The 17,670-nt window shown below is 41.1% G+C and overlaps 3 protein-coding genes across 3 annotated transcripts in view; all 3 read left to right on the top strand.

Annotated features, from left to right (window-relative positions):
- The window catches only part of LOC125011217 (sodium channel protein type 4 subunit alpha-like), a 31,219-nt gene extending 27,494 nt beyond the window's left edge, over positions 1 to 3,725 (top strand). The window contains exon 24 of the mRNA XM_047590312.1: positions 279 to 3,725. Coding sequence (XP_047446268.1) covers positions 279 to 1,513 — 1,235 coding nt within the window. The 3' untranslated portion in view covers positions 1,514 to 3,725. The remainder of the gene's footprint in view (positions 1 to 278) is intronic.
- A 2,697-nt stretch (positions 3,726 to 6,422) lies between these two features.
- Positions 6,423 to 10,641, top strand: LOC125011333 (zinc finger protein ZFMSA12A-like). Its single transcript, XM_047590491.1, has 7 exons — positions 6,423 to 6,602; positions 7,056 to 7,258; positions 7,579 to 7,665; positions 7,760 to 7,852; positions 7,968 to 8,078; positions 8,173 to 8,305; positions 8,785 to 10,641. The coding sequence occupies exons 1-7, from the start codon at positions 6,599 to 6,601 to the stop codon at positions 10,143 to 10,145; spliced, it is 1,992 nt and encodes a 663-aa protein (XP_047446447.1). The 5' UTR covers positions 6,423 to 6,598; the 3' UTR covers positions 10,146 to 10,641.
- A 271-nt stretch (positions 10,642 to 10,912) lies between these two features.
- LOC125011332 (zinc finger protein 665-like) lies at positions 10,913 to 17,371 on the top strand. The gene is made up of 7 exons (XM_047590490.1): positions 10,913 to 11,081; positions 11,859 to 12,061; positions 12,156 to 12,245; positions 12,495 to 12,590; positions 13,683 to 13,793; positions 13,882 to 14,011; positions 14,104 to 17,371. The coding sequence occupies exons 1-7, from the start codon at positions 11,069 to 11,071 to the stop codon at positions 15,978 to 15,980; spliced, it is 2,520 nt and encodes an 839-aa protein (XP_047446446.1). The 5' UTR covers positions 10,913 to 11,068; the 3' UTR covers positions 15,981 to 17,371.
- Positions 17,372 to 17,670: the final 299 nt, after the last annotated feature.

Raw genomic sequence — 17,670 nt, 5'->3', positions numbered from 1 at the left:
CTCCCTTGTCCGGAGTAATCAAACAACAGAGAGATCATCAGGATGATTTTCATAAAGACAGTAAGACGACACAAAATAAAACAGTCGATTATGGGAGTCAGTATGGAGAGAGCAAATGTCGGCATAACTTTGGTACAAATGGAAGTTCATACCAGATTTTTTGGGTCATCACCAAGAGTGACCCCTGGCATTAAAAGAGTAAATGAGTGCAGCTTTGTATACAAGTGTGTCATTGTGCAATGAGATGATGTATTTTATTTATTTTTTTCTGATTTCAGGGATCGTTCTCGCTGACATCATTGAGAAGTACTTTGTATCTCCAACCCTGTTTCGAGTCATCAGACTAGCAAGGATAGGACGTGTACTTCGACTTATACGTGCAGCCAAAGGAATAAGGACTTTACTGTTTGCCTTAATGATGTCCATGCCAGCTCTGTTCAATATTGGCCTCCTGCTTTTCCTCGTCATGTTCATCTATGCCATCTTCGGTATGGCAAACTTTGCCTACGTGAAAAAGCAAGATGGAATAGACGACATGTTTAACTTTGAAACCTTTGGGAATAGCATAATCTGCCTTTTTCAGATCAGCACCTCGGCAGGCTGGGACAACCTCCTGAGCCCAATAATGGCCAGTTCCCCAGATGAGTGTGACGCTCACTATGTCAATACTGGCACAAACACCAAGGGTAACTGTGGCAGCCCCTCAGTAGGCATAGCTTTCTTTGTCAGTTACATTATCATTTCTTTCCTCATTGTGGTAAATATGTATATAGCTATTATTTTGGAGAACTTCAGCGTTGCCACAGAGGAGAGCACAGAGCCACTGAGTGAGGATGACTTTGAAATGTTTTACGAGGTTTGGGAGAAGTTTGACTCCGAGGCCACACAGTTTATTGAGTTTTCCATGCTCTCAAGCTTTGCTGACACTCTGTCAGAGCCACTGCGTATCGCAAAGCCCAACATGATCAAGTTAATCTCCATGGACCTCCCCATGGTTAGTGGAGATAGGATCCACTGCCTGGACATCTTGTTTGCCTTCACAAAGCGGGTCCTGGGAGAGTCAGGCGAAATGGACGCCCTCAAACAGCAAATGGAGGAGAAGTTCATGATGACCAACCCCTCTAAAGTTTCCCACGAGCCCATCACCTCCACATTGCGCCGCAAACTGGAGGAGGTGTCCGCCATCGTCATCCAGAGGTGTTATCGGAGGCACCTCATGCGCCGACAGATGAAGCAGGCGTCCTACCTCTACAGGCAAATAAACTACGAGACTGTAGTGGATGTGGAGAATGCTCCAGAAAGAGAGGGGCTGATAGCCTCCATGATACACCACTATGGGCTAGTTGAGGTCGAGGTTGCCCAAACAAGAGAGGAGACTCTAACATCCTCGCCTCCATCATATGACAGTGTGACCAGGGCGGCCTGTCTGAGCCTCTCTGAAGTGGTCAGAACAATATCCAGAGAATCTGAACTTGGGGAGCCTGGTGAAAAATATGAGGAAACTTTTCTTTGAGACTTGATTGTGTGGAGAGTGATTGTGTCTGATTGTTTACAGAAGAGAATTTAGATCAAAACAACTCAAGAGATTTTATATGTAAGTATACATTTTAGCAGACACCGAGCAATATTTGTCAGTGACTTGCTGCCACTGTGGAATAGAACAGAATGGAATAAGCCTGAATTCAGTGATGTTACACAGTCATTATTCAAATGTGTGCACTCTGTTTTAATGTTTATCTATACAAAACGAGCCCTCTTTGCATTAATTCGAAATGCCACATCATTTGCAGTTTTTAGCATATCGGACTAAAAGTCAGCTTTACAACAAGAACCTTTGTGAATGACCTATGGTTAAAACCTACTGTGCAATATTAATGATTTTTCCTCCATTATACAGATGTATAATATAAATGTAACGGACTTCCTGGACGTGTGCTATTTTGTCCAAGTTCAGACACACATAATGTTAATTGTAGCTTGTAAGCTTGCTAGCTGACACAGTGAGCAAAATATATATCATAAAATATACATAAATAATGAACATGTTAAAGGTACTGGAGCTGATAAAGAGATAATTAACCTAAATGTGTGCAACATTGCTTTGCAACACATCTCATCAAAATAGGTTCAAACACATTCATAACATATTTATTAATTAATTATTAATAATTAATACCAAGTTACTGTACACTGCTGCTTAAAAGCTTTGGCAAAATTTTCTACTTTTCTGTTTGAAAATGACTCAAAACATCAGTGGATTTTTACACAAGGTCTTGTGTTTTTTCAGGTCAGGACTTTGACTTGGTCATTCCCAAACATTTATTTTGTTCTTGTTTAACCGTTCTTTTGTAGAACAACCTGTGTTCTTGGGGTCATTGTCTTGCTCATGACCCAGTTTCTCTTAAGATTCCATTCATGGACAGATGTCCTGATATTTTCTTCATAAATTCTGGTATAATTCGGTATTCTGTCTTATACAAACCTGCCCCATATGCAGTAGAACAGGCCCAAGCTAGGACATGTTTCACAGATGACATGAGGTTCTGATGCTGGCATGTTGTTTTATCTCCAAAAACATGACCTCTCATTTAAACCAAACTATTTTACATTGGTCTCATCTGTTCGCCAAAGTCTTCTGGGCAGAAATATTCTGTTGGATTTGTCCTTGCCGCTCTGCCATGAGTTCTCCTGAGCTCATTTACATGAATAAACTAATGCACAAGTATAATATTTTGTTTCATTTCTTCACAGTTCACTGATGTTTTGAGTAATTTTTATACAGGAATGTAAAAATTCTGAAGAGAGCAAAAACGTTAAAGTGGTAGTGTGATATATGATGTGTGAGTATAGCGATTTATGCAAATGTCCAGATGTTTTGATGCTTATTATTGTTGCTAACAGGCTATATATTGCTCAGTAATGTTGAATGCAGCAGATATGATGCTTTTATTCTGGTGTTACTAACATTAACCAAAGCTATCTAACATTTATTCATTAAATTTTCTAATTTAGTTGAATCAAAGATAACCATACAGCAAATTGTACACCAATTATAGCTCATTTTAGTCATTTGATGCACATTAAAGTTATTTTTAATGAATGGTGGAATCCATGAAATTATGCTTTCATATCATTAGCTTAATAGTATAATTGCTAAATAATCTGTAACTTACTGTTACAAAATCAATAAAAATACCAAAAATTGTATTTTTTTTGTTTTCCAAAAACTTTCAAATATGACTTAGGCAATTATGCTATTAGGCTAACGATATATGTGTAGGCTGAATGCAGGCTGAATTATGCACAATTTTGGTTGGGCATTCAGTACATGTTACTACTGTTATGAAAATATGATTTACTGTTATTTTGTCACAGCCACTTTAACTTGTGTGTCAATTACAAAGTAGGGCTGTGTGCACTAATAATCCCTGAATCATGTGCCTAATTGTGATTGTGGTCCGCACACCTCTCTGAATCTCTTTAGACCATTTAATTTGATCTGATGGATGTGGATTGGAAACGCATGAATGCGCTGCGAGCTCATTTTGTAATTAGGTGCGTAAAGAGCTTGGAGGCTGTATAATGTGTGTAAAGCTCATTTTTACCTATTTTTTTGTAATGTATTTATATCAAAAGACCTTTTCGGTGACTCTCATGATGGCCAACAAGAAGTGATCAAAGTATATAATTATAATGTGTTCATTTTTATATAAAATACTTCGCTCAATACCCTGATTGTGTGTATTCCATTTAGGTTAAACATTTCATGGAATGTTTTTATTGAGTGGTAATAAAACCCTTCTTCATATTTGTGGGGTTTCCAGCTAGTAGTGCACTTTAACTAAAAAAGAAAAAAAACAAACATTTCTTTTCTGTTTTGTATGTACTGGGCTAAAACCAAATCAAAACTAAATTCAAAACTGTGCAGTGTCCCCATGTTTCCATGAGGATCCAGTTAGCAGGTTTGACCTCATTACAAGTCAGTGCACTGTTAAATCTCTCTCTCTCTCTCTCTCTCTCTCTCTCTCTCTCTTTCTCTCTGCCTGTCTCTCTGAGTTCATGCGCATAAACAAACGGGCCAGATGTGCACAAACCTCTGCATTGCCATGGCTGCCTGTCCTTGTGAGTGTATTGCCCTTTAAAGCTTAAATGAAATGCCTCCACAAATGTAGTGCTCTCATATAAAACCCCTCCATGACATGGCCTAAATGATCTCTGCTGATTAATGATTTCTATTCATGGAGGTATGTTGGATCTATATATGTGGAAAATACCACACAGATCCTGCTGCATGATTAAACATTGGAATAATCTGCTGCAGTCCAAAAATATTTAATAAAAAAAATAATAATGCAGCCATAAAAAAAATAAAAAATAAAAAAAAATTGACATTTTGCACTTGTGCGCATTTTCCACTTCTGTGATTTTTCATTCCTCAAGACACCAGTAATCTGTACTGCAGAAAATAATTTAGCTGTTAGAACCAGAATCAAGTTTGTGGCTGAGCACTCCCACATTTTCAAAAAAAAAAAAAAAAAATCATCAAGGGTGCCAATTTGGATTTAGCCCCAAAGAGATTTCCTCTCTCTGGTTGCTGGGGTGGTCAAATCCAACTCTGACCAGCTGGGATAGAGGGATAATCTGTATGTAAAAAAAAAAAAAAAAAAAATCACTTGTTTTAATTACACACTCACAGACACACAAATGCACACACTCTGTCTCTTACTATCTGTCACACACACTCATGCATACAGTACACGTGTGCACATACATGCAGTAACACATCTACCGCACACACACCGAACTTTTGCCATCCACCCTCATAATAGACAGATGCTTGCTTTGAATTTAATTTGTTTTGGAGCGTGAAGTGGTGCCAGATAAAAATGTGACTTGAGTGAATGTGACTTGGTAATTGATCTGATTTTTAAGCGTTTGGACATGTGGCAGAGATTAAAGCTTCATCAGAGAGAGAAAACATTTTTAAAAAGATTAAACAGGCACTATGTCTAATTACAAAATGCACCGGCACACCATGCAACACTGCAATGTCAACGTAATCCATTACAAATCGACATGTATTCATATCATGAACATGATAAACATTAATACTAAAGACATTTGATGAATTGCATGTTAAATGTGGGACATACATTCAAAAGACATTAAGGTAAATGACGGTTGTGCGTCACACGGTGTCTCATCGTCATATATTTAGTATGAGGTCAGTGGGAATACAATTGATTGTGCACTTGAAAAATGCATCTGGACTTGTGTTTTTGGAGAATCATACTTTTCCGTTAATGTCTTGTAATTTAGATTTGAACTTGCTTTGCAGTTCATAGCTAGTTTGGTGAATAGTTGCCATGTTGGATGCTAAATGGCAAATTTGATGTTAGAGTCTTATGCAAACACTTTGCTGGAGCATTTTTACTGTCCACTTGTGGAGTTCACTTTTGAGTGAACTGAAACTTTAAAGTTGTGATCAGAAAATAATAACAGTAAACTGAAAAGTTCCTTACAGCTCCACAGAGTGTAAGGGGGAATTTTTGTCATCATTTTCTATTAGTCTAACCAATGATTAGATCCAGTGATTAGTTAATTGTTATGTTTACTGACTCAGAAATTCATATTAATGTATATAAACTGTATATACAGGCAATGGTTATCGTTGTCTTAAGCTGCTGGTGACTTGTTGTTGATAATAATAAATAAAACTCGTACAATCAAGGGCAGGGGGAAGAGAAAAATAGAGAGAGCTAGAGAGAGCTAGAGAGAGAGGGAAAGAAGAGGAAATAGCCTTTTTAGGTACATGGGCCCTTCTGTCAGTTGACATGCATTGAAGGATTTACTTAGTCATGGTAGCTAACACTGCCCAGATGGCCTGATGAAGGGCTATCTAATTACTTCTCCAATGGATCCTCTTTTTCTGATAAATACTGGGCCGTCATTGTTTCAAATCCTTCACTGCCACCAACAGGAAGTAAATGAACCTACAGATCACTTTGAGCTTGTGGGAACCTGAGTTCTGGGTAGTTATTGGGGAAAGGATTCAAGGTTCAAGGATGTAGAGACCTATTTATTTGTTGTTGATTTCACCTTCTCCTCTAAATCACGTCTACTCTTTTACCTCCTATGCCCTCTGATTGGTCAGAGAGCATAGTGTGTCCACATAAAGTTGCCCATGTATTGCTGATTACATGGCAATCCTTTCTCACACCTTATATCTCTTATAATATGATATTTTTGGTCGTTTTGCGCATTGTGATTCTTTTATTCTTTTACTTTAGGTGAAAGAACGTAACCTGGCTCAGATTTGTCAAAAGAAATGTACTTCATATCACAGCTGTGCTTGTTGCTGGAAGTGAACGGTTTCTACCGACAGGTGGCGATAAGTCAGGATGACAACTTGAATATTTAACACGAAGAAGAAGAGACAGGAAGTTTTGTTCAGCTGCTTTTGACAGCAACCAACAAGCAGCGAAATGTTGAAATAACACCTCGAGCTCACAGCTCATCACCACAAAGGGAACATATTTTTACCTAGGGAACATTTCCCAGTGTCCATTCAACAATCACGGTCCTTCGGGAGAATAAAATGGGTAACGTTTGATTTTTTTTATGTTGGGCTTGTCTCGGTTTGTTTTGATGCGGTTAGCTTACAAATAATCGTCTCGCTTATATCATATAACCCTAAATCTGGAAAAGAAATGTCTTGGCTGTTTGTGTAGTCTTTGCTAAAACGATTGCAAATAATACTCAGAAGAATGAAGTTGTCCATGTATTTGTCATTGGTCAGCAACAAGTGTCTAGTCCTATTCTAGTTTTAAAGATATCACATAAAAGGAAAAACAATGATGCTCAAATGAAACACGAAGATGATCAAGTGAAATGACACTTGATCATTTAAAAATAAGACAAATCTCTCAACAGACCAAGATAACTCTCACACAACACAAAGAAATCATAGACAACATACATTATACATACAGTGAAATATAGATGTGTCATCGTCCTTCAGTGACTGGACCAGTGTTTTGATCAACTGTTTGCAGAGGGTCCCCTGCCCCTGACATCGCTGAGGGTCCTAGTTCCACCCCTGCGGTTAATGTCGGCTGTGATGTGGAAGGTGGTCCGTCTAAGAAACATAAAGCACTATGGGAAGGTGGAGGAGTTTCTGTCCTTGGTAGCTGAAGCCGTTCCTGACATCCTGACAGACAGACAGATGAGACTGCTCACGCTGGGCTTAAGGGTAAAGGTACGACGCACCGTTGTTGGATGGATGTAGAGTTGCATCATGTCAAAAATGTTCTAATGAATATTTGTCTAACGCCAGAATCAAGTTTGTGTTTATGTTTATGATGCAGCTGTTAACGTAGCAGCAAAATAATATAATAAATGTTTGACTTGAAAATGGATTATAGTCTTTTACTTGACTTAGTATTTCATTACAGTAGTCCCTCAAGGAAGAGCTAGCATATGGATACTATTGTTTACATGCCTTCACTGTAGTGCCTGGAGAAAGCATTAAAGGATTCTTTGGTTTGATTAACTGTCCATGCTTAATGGCTGTTACAGATGACGTTACAGATGTTAAGTTCCAGTCATTCAGACCTTCATGTCTCAGCACACTTGGACGGCCTGCTACAAGCTAGTTCGAGACAGGTGTGTGAAAGTTAGCATTCAGCAGCACTAAGTTTTGGCTGGTTTTTCAAGTGTTCCTTTTTTTTTTTTTAAGTTGTACATTTTAACTTGACAGGTTCATCCAGGAATTGAACCTCTTGAAGCCAACTTTGTCGGGTTTGTTCAAAGACTCCTGGAAGACTCTAAAGAGAGAGAACACTTCCTGACGGTATGTTCCTGGGTTTGTGTCACAATTCACAGTTTGTTCTGTAATGAAACAAAGGTGTAAAATAAGACTTTCCTTCTTGTTTCAATTTATTGATTGAATTTTTTTTACCTGACAGAATGTGTTTCCTGTGGAGTATGGGCCTGACTTTGATGCAGCACTGGAATCACTAGTTTGTGAGTTCTTCACCAAACTGGAAGTGCTGTTTTTTGTACCAGACTTTAAGCAGGTAGAGAGGGCACATTTGGTTTCATAAAAATAGCTGTTTGTAAAGACTGAGGCTCTGTTTCTAAGGCATTAAAATACTTGTATTTGTCTGATAGACTGCAGTGTGGATCGGTGATACACCCTCTGTGGTAGAAGAGTGCATACAGTGTGTAACTGAAGCAGATCACCTCAAATGTTTGCTCAAAAGCAAGGTGTGCCATGGTGAAATTTCCAAGATGGATTCTAGTGGTAAGTCTGTCTGTTCATAACATGAGTCAGGTTTATATGTGTATGTTGATCCTGAAATAATCTGTTAGTTAAAGGGATAGTTTTATTTCTTTGGAGTGAGGATGTGTGACGTACTGAATATTGCAGTCAGTGTATTACCAAGTACATGGTAGTCAGCATGCCTCCATATTCTGTGTATATAATAATGTGTATATAATAATAAAATTTCAGATTTAGAATTATTTCATATTATATTCTCATTAATGCCTTCACTACCATGCTCATTCTTATCTGTACACTCCCAAATTGGGGCGTGATCAAGTTAATACACTGAATATGGATAGGTACTTAATAGGTTTATCAGTTAATTGAAAAAAAAATACAACATTGATTACTATGACAAGATGGAGATGTTTAACAACCTATTTGAAAAGTAACACCCTCAAAATAAAAAATGCCGCCTAAAATGCTTGCATGTTACATTTCTCTTTTTCCAACAGTGTCGTCTCCTTCAGAGCAGCGGCTCTTCTCATCGTTATCACTCCTTGCTTCACTGAGAAACAACAGTGCCAAAGATGTGGAAACTCATACACAAACATTTGAAAACCAAAGAGGATGTGCCGCAGCTGTTCTTCAAGAAGGTGAAGACTTCGACATGCAGGGTAAAACTTGGCCCTATGAGGCGTCAAACAGCAGCAATGCAGAGCAAACAACAAGTGGCAAATGCAGTGACAGTATCCTCAGTGATGACCAAGTCACAGCCGCCTCCCAGGATCCACCATCATCTGCTGACAATCCTGTAACATCCAGCTCTATGATCGGACCCCCAAGGCAGAGAGTTGCACACAAATGCACTCAGTGCGGAAAGTGTTACATTTACCGTTATGAACTCCTGGAGCATCAGCGGCTGCACACTGGAGAAAACCCTTATAAGTGCTCTCAGTGTGGAAAAGCCTTCAGGAGGACCTCTGATCTATCCAGTCACAGGCGCACGCAGTGCACAAAAGCAGCTTATGTTTGCATCAAATGCGGGAAAAGCTTTCAGTCGATACAGGAAAAATTTAGACACCACTGCCTTCACAGTGTCCAAACGTTTGACTGTTCCCAGTGTGGAAAAAGCTTCAAAAGAATGTATCTGCTGGGTAAACACCAGCTGACTCACAACCAGAACCGTGTTTTCACATGCAAACAGTGCAGCGAGGTGTTCTCCAGTATGAGTGACCTGAGGTCCCACCAGAAGATTCATCCTCCTGAGCTGTCCAATCAGTGCCAGCAGTGCGGGAAATTTTTCAGCTCCAGCGCGTGTCTGACAGCTCACGAGCTGCGCCACAGACAGCAGAGGACGCAGATTTGCGTGTGCTGCGGCAAAGCCTTCAAGAGCAAACACGACCTGAGCCTCCACATGCGCAGTCACACGGGCGAGAGGCCGTTTCAGTGCACGTACTGCGGGAAGCGGTTCTCCGTGTCAGGAAATTTGAACATACACATAAGAACTCACACAGGAGAGAAGCCGTATCTTTGCTCCGACTGCGGCAAGGCTTTCATCTCAGCCGGCGAGCTACAGATACACAGGCGCACTCACACCGGTGAGAAACCGTACAAGTGCTCCGTGTGTGACAGGAGATTCACCATGGCGAGCAAAGTGACGCTTCACATGCGCGTTCACACCGGAGAGCGTCCATACGTGTGCTCTGAATGTGGTAAGGGCTTTTCACGTGGGAGTGAACTGAAAAAACACACCATGAGCCATACAGGGGTTCGACCCTACGCCTGTCAGTTGTGTGTAAAGACATACACATGTCTGAATCACCTGAAAAGACACTTAAAAACTCACAGTGAGGTCCAAACCCAAGCTCTCTGATTGATTATTATATATTTATACATTTTTATGAGTGAATATTGTCCATATACAGTGAGCCTGAACAGATTGTGGTGTTAGATGTATGCACTTTGTCAGAGGTTTCATACTCAACCTCTAATGTTTCCTCTATGCTGCAGACAGACTTTTACTTACTCAGTCCTCATCCTTCTCTGTCTGATCGGTTTTGATTATAGATTCTAAAATATAAACTTTAAGTGCAGCTTCATACATTTCCTTTATTATTTTGTGCCTATTTCTATTGTCGGTTAACAATTCATTTCTTACTGACGTTAGTATTATTTACCAGTATCAGTGTATCAAATTTCAAAACACTAACTCTTAACAGTGCCGTGGTTCCATTTGTGTATCCCCGACAGAAGCACAATGTACACATTATAAAAGCACAGTGTATCTTTCAGTGCACACTATCAGTATTCTATATTTGAAATAAAAAACAATATTGAAAAGGGGAACTAAATAAACTGAACATTGAAGACTAATTGTTTTAGGACTGTTATTTTTAAATATATTTTTTTATATAAATGTTTTTTTTTTATCTCCCAATATTATTCTCAACTAGACATTTTTGTATAAAAATAAAAATGTACTGGGTCTAAGAAAATAGTTGGATAAAGTTTTAGCGTTCATTTTAACGTTTATGTTGCCCGGATGGGCGGTGCATCTGATTTTTGACGGTAGAATGAGTAGGAAGCGTTGTATACGGGCTGCCCCGTCACACAAAACCAACCTCCGCTTTCCAAACAGACACTGGCTGGGCCAACGCTCCCCATAATGACCACCGTGTTTCAGGAAGAAGTTGGCGCCTAAAGCCCCGCATACTGTTAGCTAGTGCGCTAACCGAAACTATGAAAGATATCCAATTGTATTGATTTTTCTGTTTATCGTTATTAAGGGATACCAAAATGAACGACATGGGTATGTATTACCTTGTGAAGTGTAAGCACATTGTGTGTTGTCGCTTCTTATGTGGCTAGCCATATAGCTAGAGCGAACGGATTGCCCGAGGCGAAGCAGGCCTCGACTAATCTCTGGAACAAGAATTGTTTTGCCTACTAATGAGCCGGTTTTTACCAGGCACCAGCAGCGGCCTTGTGGCTAGTATGGTAGCGTTAGCTAGCGCTGCATGCCGCCTGCAAATATGTACAATAATGAGGTTGCTCAAATGGTTTTTATATTTGTATCAAACCCAACACAGCTTGGCTCATTTTACGGACAGTCAGGAGGACTCACATTCATTTCAAGTGAAGCCAGTAACGTTATGCTAGCAGCTAGCCGCTTGCATATGTAAACTATCACCTCTCATCAGTGAATCTGCGGCTCAGGGTGCCTTCTAGTCATGTGTACGCAGTTAAATGTGTTTGCTTTAGCATTTAAGGTGTATTCACTGTAGAAACTTTCACGCAGTCGAGGTGTTTGAGGCCACATCCTGCAGCTGAAGCATCCCTGGAATAAATAGTGGAGGAAGTAGTTCTGTCAAAATAGCGAAACGCTGTATTATCAATATGAAGCGTTTCAAGTCTACTTCATTATATTCAGTATATTTATTAACGATCTTGCATTAAATCCGACCTTTCATATATCTCCGAGAACCCTTTCAGTGTCAGTATAATGTATATTTACTATTAGAAGGAGTGTGCACTGTTCACATCCTGCTTTTGAGTTTGTTTGACCCGGTCCAATTTCTCTTGGAAGAGTTCAACGTTCCCCTTTCCTCACTGGCTCTCCTGGTCCCACCACTGAGGCTGATGTCTGCTGTGATGTGGGAAGTAGTGAGGCAGAGGAACATAAAGCACTATGGGAAGCTGGAGGAGTTTGTGTCCATGGTAACAGATGCAGTTCCTGAACTGATGAGCAAAAGAGAAGGAAGACTACTCTCCTTGGGCCTGAGAGCAAGGGTAAGATGTATAAAGAGATCTACTGAAATAAGAGACCCAAGACGAGGGTGTCATTAAAGGAAGACATTAAAATTACAAATGACATTTCTTTTAGACCACTCTTGAGTTGTTGCGTTCTGAACACCCCGAAGACCTCAAGGCTGTTGAGACCCATCTTAACCGAATCCGATCTTGCATTGAGGAGGTGAGATACAGTTAACATATTTTAATAACCTTTTTTTTCTATTAGGTTCTAACTTCTTAAATGTATGAATTTTCTGTTTTTGTGTTGGTGATGGTAAATTAATTTTTAGGGCATCTTAGAAAAAATGTGTTTTGATGAAACATGAAAGCAATTAACAGATTAATCTGTGATGAAAGTGACGATTAGTGAAAAAACCTAAATGACTGTTTGATATTTGATTGCCCTGTGGTGTCTTGTTTTGTAATCCAGACAAATGATCCTGTAATTGAGGCACCAGAGGCGAACTTCATGAAGCTGGTGCAAGGCCTTATTGAAGACACCGATGGCAGAGAACACTTTCTCAAGGTAAAAATAATATTAAACTTGATTTGGTGCAATTAAAGTGCGCAAAATAAATTTCTCTACCAAAATGTGAAATTTACACTGCTCAAAAAAATGAAAGGAACAGAGTTTGATCAGAGAAAAGCTTCAACTTAATTCAACTTCTGGGATATTGATCTGATCAGGTAATTAGCAAATGGGGTTGTTGATCAGTTTCCTTAGTGTTGATGATATTAACAAGAGGAAATTATATTGTAGCTAAATTTGACAAATGACAAAACATCATGTATCTGTACCAAATGTTCAGTACTTTGACAATGAGACGATTGGAGGGAGGGACTGGATTTACAGGTGGACGTCACTGATATTTTTATACTGATTTGTTTTTCACTAGTTTGCATTTGGCTATGGTCAGTGTCACTACTGGTAGCATGATGCGGTACCATGGACCTACAGAGGTTCCACAGGTCCAGCTCCTCTAGGATGGTATAGTTAATACATGCCATTGCCAGAAGGTTTGCTGTGTCTCCCAGTATAGTCTGTAGAGCACAGAGGAGATCCCAAGAAGCAGGCAGTTACTCTAGGAGAGCAGGACATGACTGTATAAGGTCCTCAACCCACCATCAGCAGGACTGGTATCTGCTACTTTGTACAAGGAGGAACAAGGTGAGCACTGCCATAGCCCTACAAAATCACCTCCAGTAGGACACTGTTCTGATTATCTCTCTGGCCAAACAGTCAGAAACAGACATCATGAGTGTGGTTGCAGGGAGGGATGTTTGTTTATGAAAGTCACAGCTTTTTCGCAAGACACCTTTCAATGCAAACGCATTCAAAGTGCTTTATCGAAATTTCAGAAATATCGCCTTTATTTAGTGTAAAACTGGAAACGCAACTAATGTTGCTCTAGTCCAGATCTGGAAGGAGATACCTGAGGATACCATCAGTCGTCTCATTGGGAGCGTGCTGCAACGTTTCCAGGCATGCATACAGTTATGTTGGGGTCATTCAAACTACTGAGTACCATTTTGGGTTCCTTTCAGTTTTTGAGCAGTGTATAATGTACATCTCATAAGGATAATCAGTGTTGTGCGCTGTCTTTCTTTGACCACATAGAATGTGTTTCCTGTGGAGTACGGCCCTGACTTTGACACAGCTCTCGAGACCCTGGTTTGTGAATTCTTCACAAGACTGGAGGAGCTGCTGCCAATACCAGATTTTAAGCAGGTACAGAGAGGCTCAATAAAACATAATTAAAGAAATTGAACGCAAACTTGAAATGTATTTATGTTTGTTTTGTGCACCTATTTCATAGACTGCTTCCTGGATCAGTGCTGCCCCCTCTGTACTTGAGGAGTACATGCAGTGTGTCTCAAATGGAGAAGACCTTAAATTTCTTCTCCAGAGCAAACAGTGCCACGGCAAACTGGCAAAGAGCAGCGTTGGTATGTTTACAGTTTGTACTCTAAAAGTGTCATGTTCAGTATTTTCTTCTAATGACATTGTACTAATATTTTTGTTTTCATTTTACCCGTAGCCCCATTTCAGTCAGATGATCTTCTGATTCCGTCTCTGTCTCTCCCTCCATCTCTGGAAGTGGCCATTGCTTCCCACCCTAGCGCTTGTGACGATGAGAATAATGACGTCCCTCAGATTGTCATGTTCGATGAAGAACTGTCCACAAATCCTTCCACGTCGACCGACTTTCCCGAATCGCCCAAAAGAACTGACATCTCTTCATCTCCCCGCAGGAGGCAGCAGTCAGGAATTCATAAATGTCCTGAGTGTGACAAATGTTTCAGGCATCACTCTGTCCTCATCGAACATCAAAGAGTCCACAGCGGGCTGCAGCCCTACAACTGCTCAGAGTGTGGGAGGGCTTTCAGAACGGCCACTCTGCTGGCTGGTCATAGGTTACGGAAATGCAAAAATGCTGCATATCTGTGTATTAAATGTGGCAACAGTTTTCCAACATCACTGGACAAATTTAGACACCGTTGTCCGAAACGAGGGCGAAACTACGACTGTGTGCACTGCGGAAAGATTTTCCCCAAGTCCAGCAGCCTGAAGGAACACCTGCTAACTCACGTTCAAAGCCGCCTTTTCAAGTGCAGCCATTGTGGAGTAGGTTTTTCAGGAATTGGTGACCTGAAGTATCATCAGCAAGTAGATCACGATAAGCCTTATCAGTGTAAGCAGTGTGGTAAGAGTTTTATCTCCTCAAAGAGCCTGACCAAACATCAGCAACGGCATGACGAGGTTGGCGAAATGGAGACTGCGAAATTAATGAGTGGAGGTAAACATAGGAAAAGTAGCTCAGGTCACCGGATTTCCTCCTCCTCCCTGTCCTCCAGGAAAACATCTGCCAAATCGGTCTACCCACGAGGAAGAGTCACCCATAACTGTCCACTGTGTGGAAGAAGCTTCAAGTATCGCTTCGAGTTTCTGGAGCACCAGAGGTTCCACACGGCCGTGAAGCCGTACAAATGCTCCCAGTGTGGTAAAGCCTTCCGCACAGAGGCTCACCTGTCTGGGCACAGAAAAAGGAAGTGTAAAAATGCTGCCCACATCTGCACCAAGTGTGGATGTCAGTTCAGGTCCCTGCACGAACGTGTCAGACACCAGTGTGTGCAGCTCCTGACAAAATACGAGTGTTCTCATTGCGGAAAGACCTTCAAGATGGCCCATCTGCTGAGGAACCATCAGCTGAGCGAACATCAGCTTCCCTACAGCCCCAACCATCGCTTCAGGTGCAGGTACTGTGATGAGACCTTCCCTGGCATCAGTGAGCTCAAGTACCACCAGAGGGTTGACCATGAAAAACCCTATCAGTGTCAGGAATGTGGCAAGTGTTTCCTGTCTGAGAAGTGCTTGGCCAACCATGAGCTGCGCCACAACGACGACAGACCGGAAAGCTGCCTGGTCTGCGGCCGTGGCTTCAGAAACCGTTACGATTTGAAGCAGCACATGCGCACTCACACAGGAGAGCGGCCTTACCAGTGCACTCACTGTTCACAGTGTTTCTCTACAGCGGGAGGCCTAAGGAGTCACACCAGGGTTCACACAGGTGAGAAGCCCCACATTTGCCCAGATTGTGGGAAGGCTTTCTCCCAGATGGGCGCAATGCGCACCCACAGGCTCACCCACACAGGAGAGAGACCGTTCAAGTGCACGGTGTGCGGCAAAGGTTTCACAATGGCGCACAAAGTTACAGTTCACATGCGCGTGCACACTGGAGAGCGGCCGTACGTGTGCTCTCAGTGTGGGAAAGCCTTCTCAGATGGAAGTGTGCTGAAGCAGCACATGCTGAACCACTCAGGGGTGAGACCGTACCACTGCCAGATCTGTCCCAAGACTTACACCTGTCTCAACCACCTGAGGAGGCACCTGAAGAGCCACTCCAACATGAACTGAATCGGACATGAAGGCGAACAGGACAGGAGCAGAAGCTAATAACGTGTTGGCATATAATGAAACTGCACATGACACAGTTGCTACTAAAATTTCAACGGACCAAATAAACCAAGCAATACCGAATGTTGTATGATGCTTCAGGGTTACTGTCAAAACTAAGGTGAAAAGCTCCATTTCTTCTTCACTGAGAAGTTAAGAGATATTTGTTATAGACGATGACAGCCAGCACAAAGAAACATTTCAGCAACTGCATTTCTCCCTCATTTCCCACCAGGCTTTGAGTGTTATTTTTCAGTTTCTTATGCATGAGCGCATTTGGCTGTTAAGGTGGACATTATTATATGAAGCGAACAAAGGGAAATATTCTTATAAAATATTTACACAACATGGTTTATTAGTTTTGCATTACCAATATTTCCTGCTTTTCCTCAGACCCGTAATGTGAAGGTTGACCTGTATTGTGATACATGAGAGAGCCGCTGGTTTTGGTTACAGCCATTGGACCTTTAACTGAAGGTTCTCAGACACATGTGTCGTCACATTTAGGTAACCAGAGGGGCTAGATTTAAACCGTCTGTAGCCGAGGCTAGAACAGCTGTGTTGTGGTTGTTTATATTCCACATGCACAAGATGTGTGTGTTGTACTAAAGCTAGAATACAACCGAGGCACAGCACATTAAATTCCAGTGTGGCTTATAGACAGTTTTCTGTCCCATACAGTACAGCTTCGTGTAGCCATAGCAACATGGTTTTGACAGTTGAGGTCCAAGTATCCATGTTGAGGCACAGCTTTGCCCTTCAGAGCCAGGCAGACAAGCAACAGGTGTTCTCACACCCAGCTGTTGTATGGTATAGAAGTCACGAGGAGTAAATGCATTGCACAGTGTGAAGTGTTGCATCTTTTCATGTTTTTATATCATGAGATGTACTGGCAGTGTATTTAACTGAAACAACACGTCACTCTTCATTTGGGAGACCAGGGAAATGCAAAAAATATTTCAAGGCAATGGAGTTTTTTCACCTTGACCTTTTGGTGCTCTGTATTATCTGAGTGACCCTGTTGTGTGTTCAGAAGCAGTAACATTGGTGAAAGTCTGTCTTTGGAAGAGGCCTAGAAGTGAAGGATCAGAAGTGAAAGTTGTGGCTTTTTGTAAATATGCTGGGTGACAAATACTGTGAGTGCTGATCTTGTTTATTTCATCATGACATTACTTATTTCCTTTAGGGCTCTTATGTCCCGCCAGTGGTTCGTGAGTTTCACATTAAACTACCTTGGTTACTCTTTGTGCACGTTGACTGGATTTGTTCTCAGTAACAGTGTTGGCCGTTAAATCTGCTGAAAGAATAAAACAAAGATGTCACTAGATGGCAGTAAGTGACCATTGAGCATTTTTCTCTGTCCCGCTTCAACTTTGTGCTCTGTCTCCATCTTTGAGCGAGGTAATCAAGACATTTGCTCTGCTACAGAAGGGAAACCTGGAAAGTATTTGCAGATATCCGAGCAGGCTATAGATTGAGCAGTGACTTAAGCATTTCGAAAGTTCATCTGGCCCATTTCCCGTCATTAACTTTCTTGGCATGGCTCGGAGTCTTGATTAACTTGCAATCTCCTCATGTTTTGACTGGCGCCTCCTTGTACCGGAAGTGCTGCAACCATATGATAAAGAGCGTTCAATACGTATCTATTTGT

This window comes from Mugil cephalus, chromosome 7 (assembly GCF_022458985.1).
Source record: "Mugil cephalus isolate CIBA_MC_2020 chromosome 7, CIBA_Mcephalus_1.1, whole genome shotgun sequence".
Classification (NCBI taxonomy): domain Eukaryota; kingdom Metazoa; phylum Chordata; class Actinopteri; order Mugiliformes; family Mugilidae; genus Mugil; species Mugil cephalus.
Note: the sequence above shows the minus strand (reverse complement) of the source record. Positions and strands in the feature narration are given on the sequence as shown.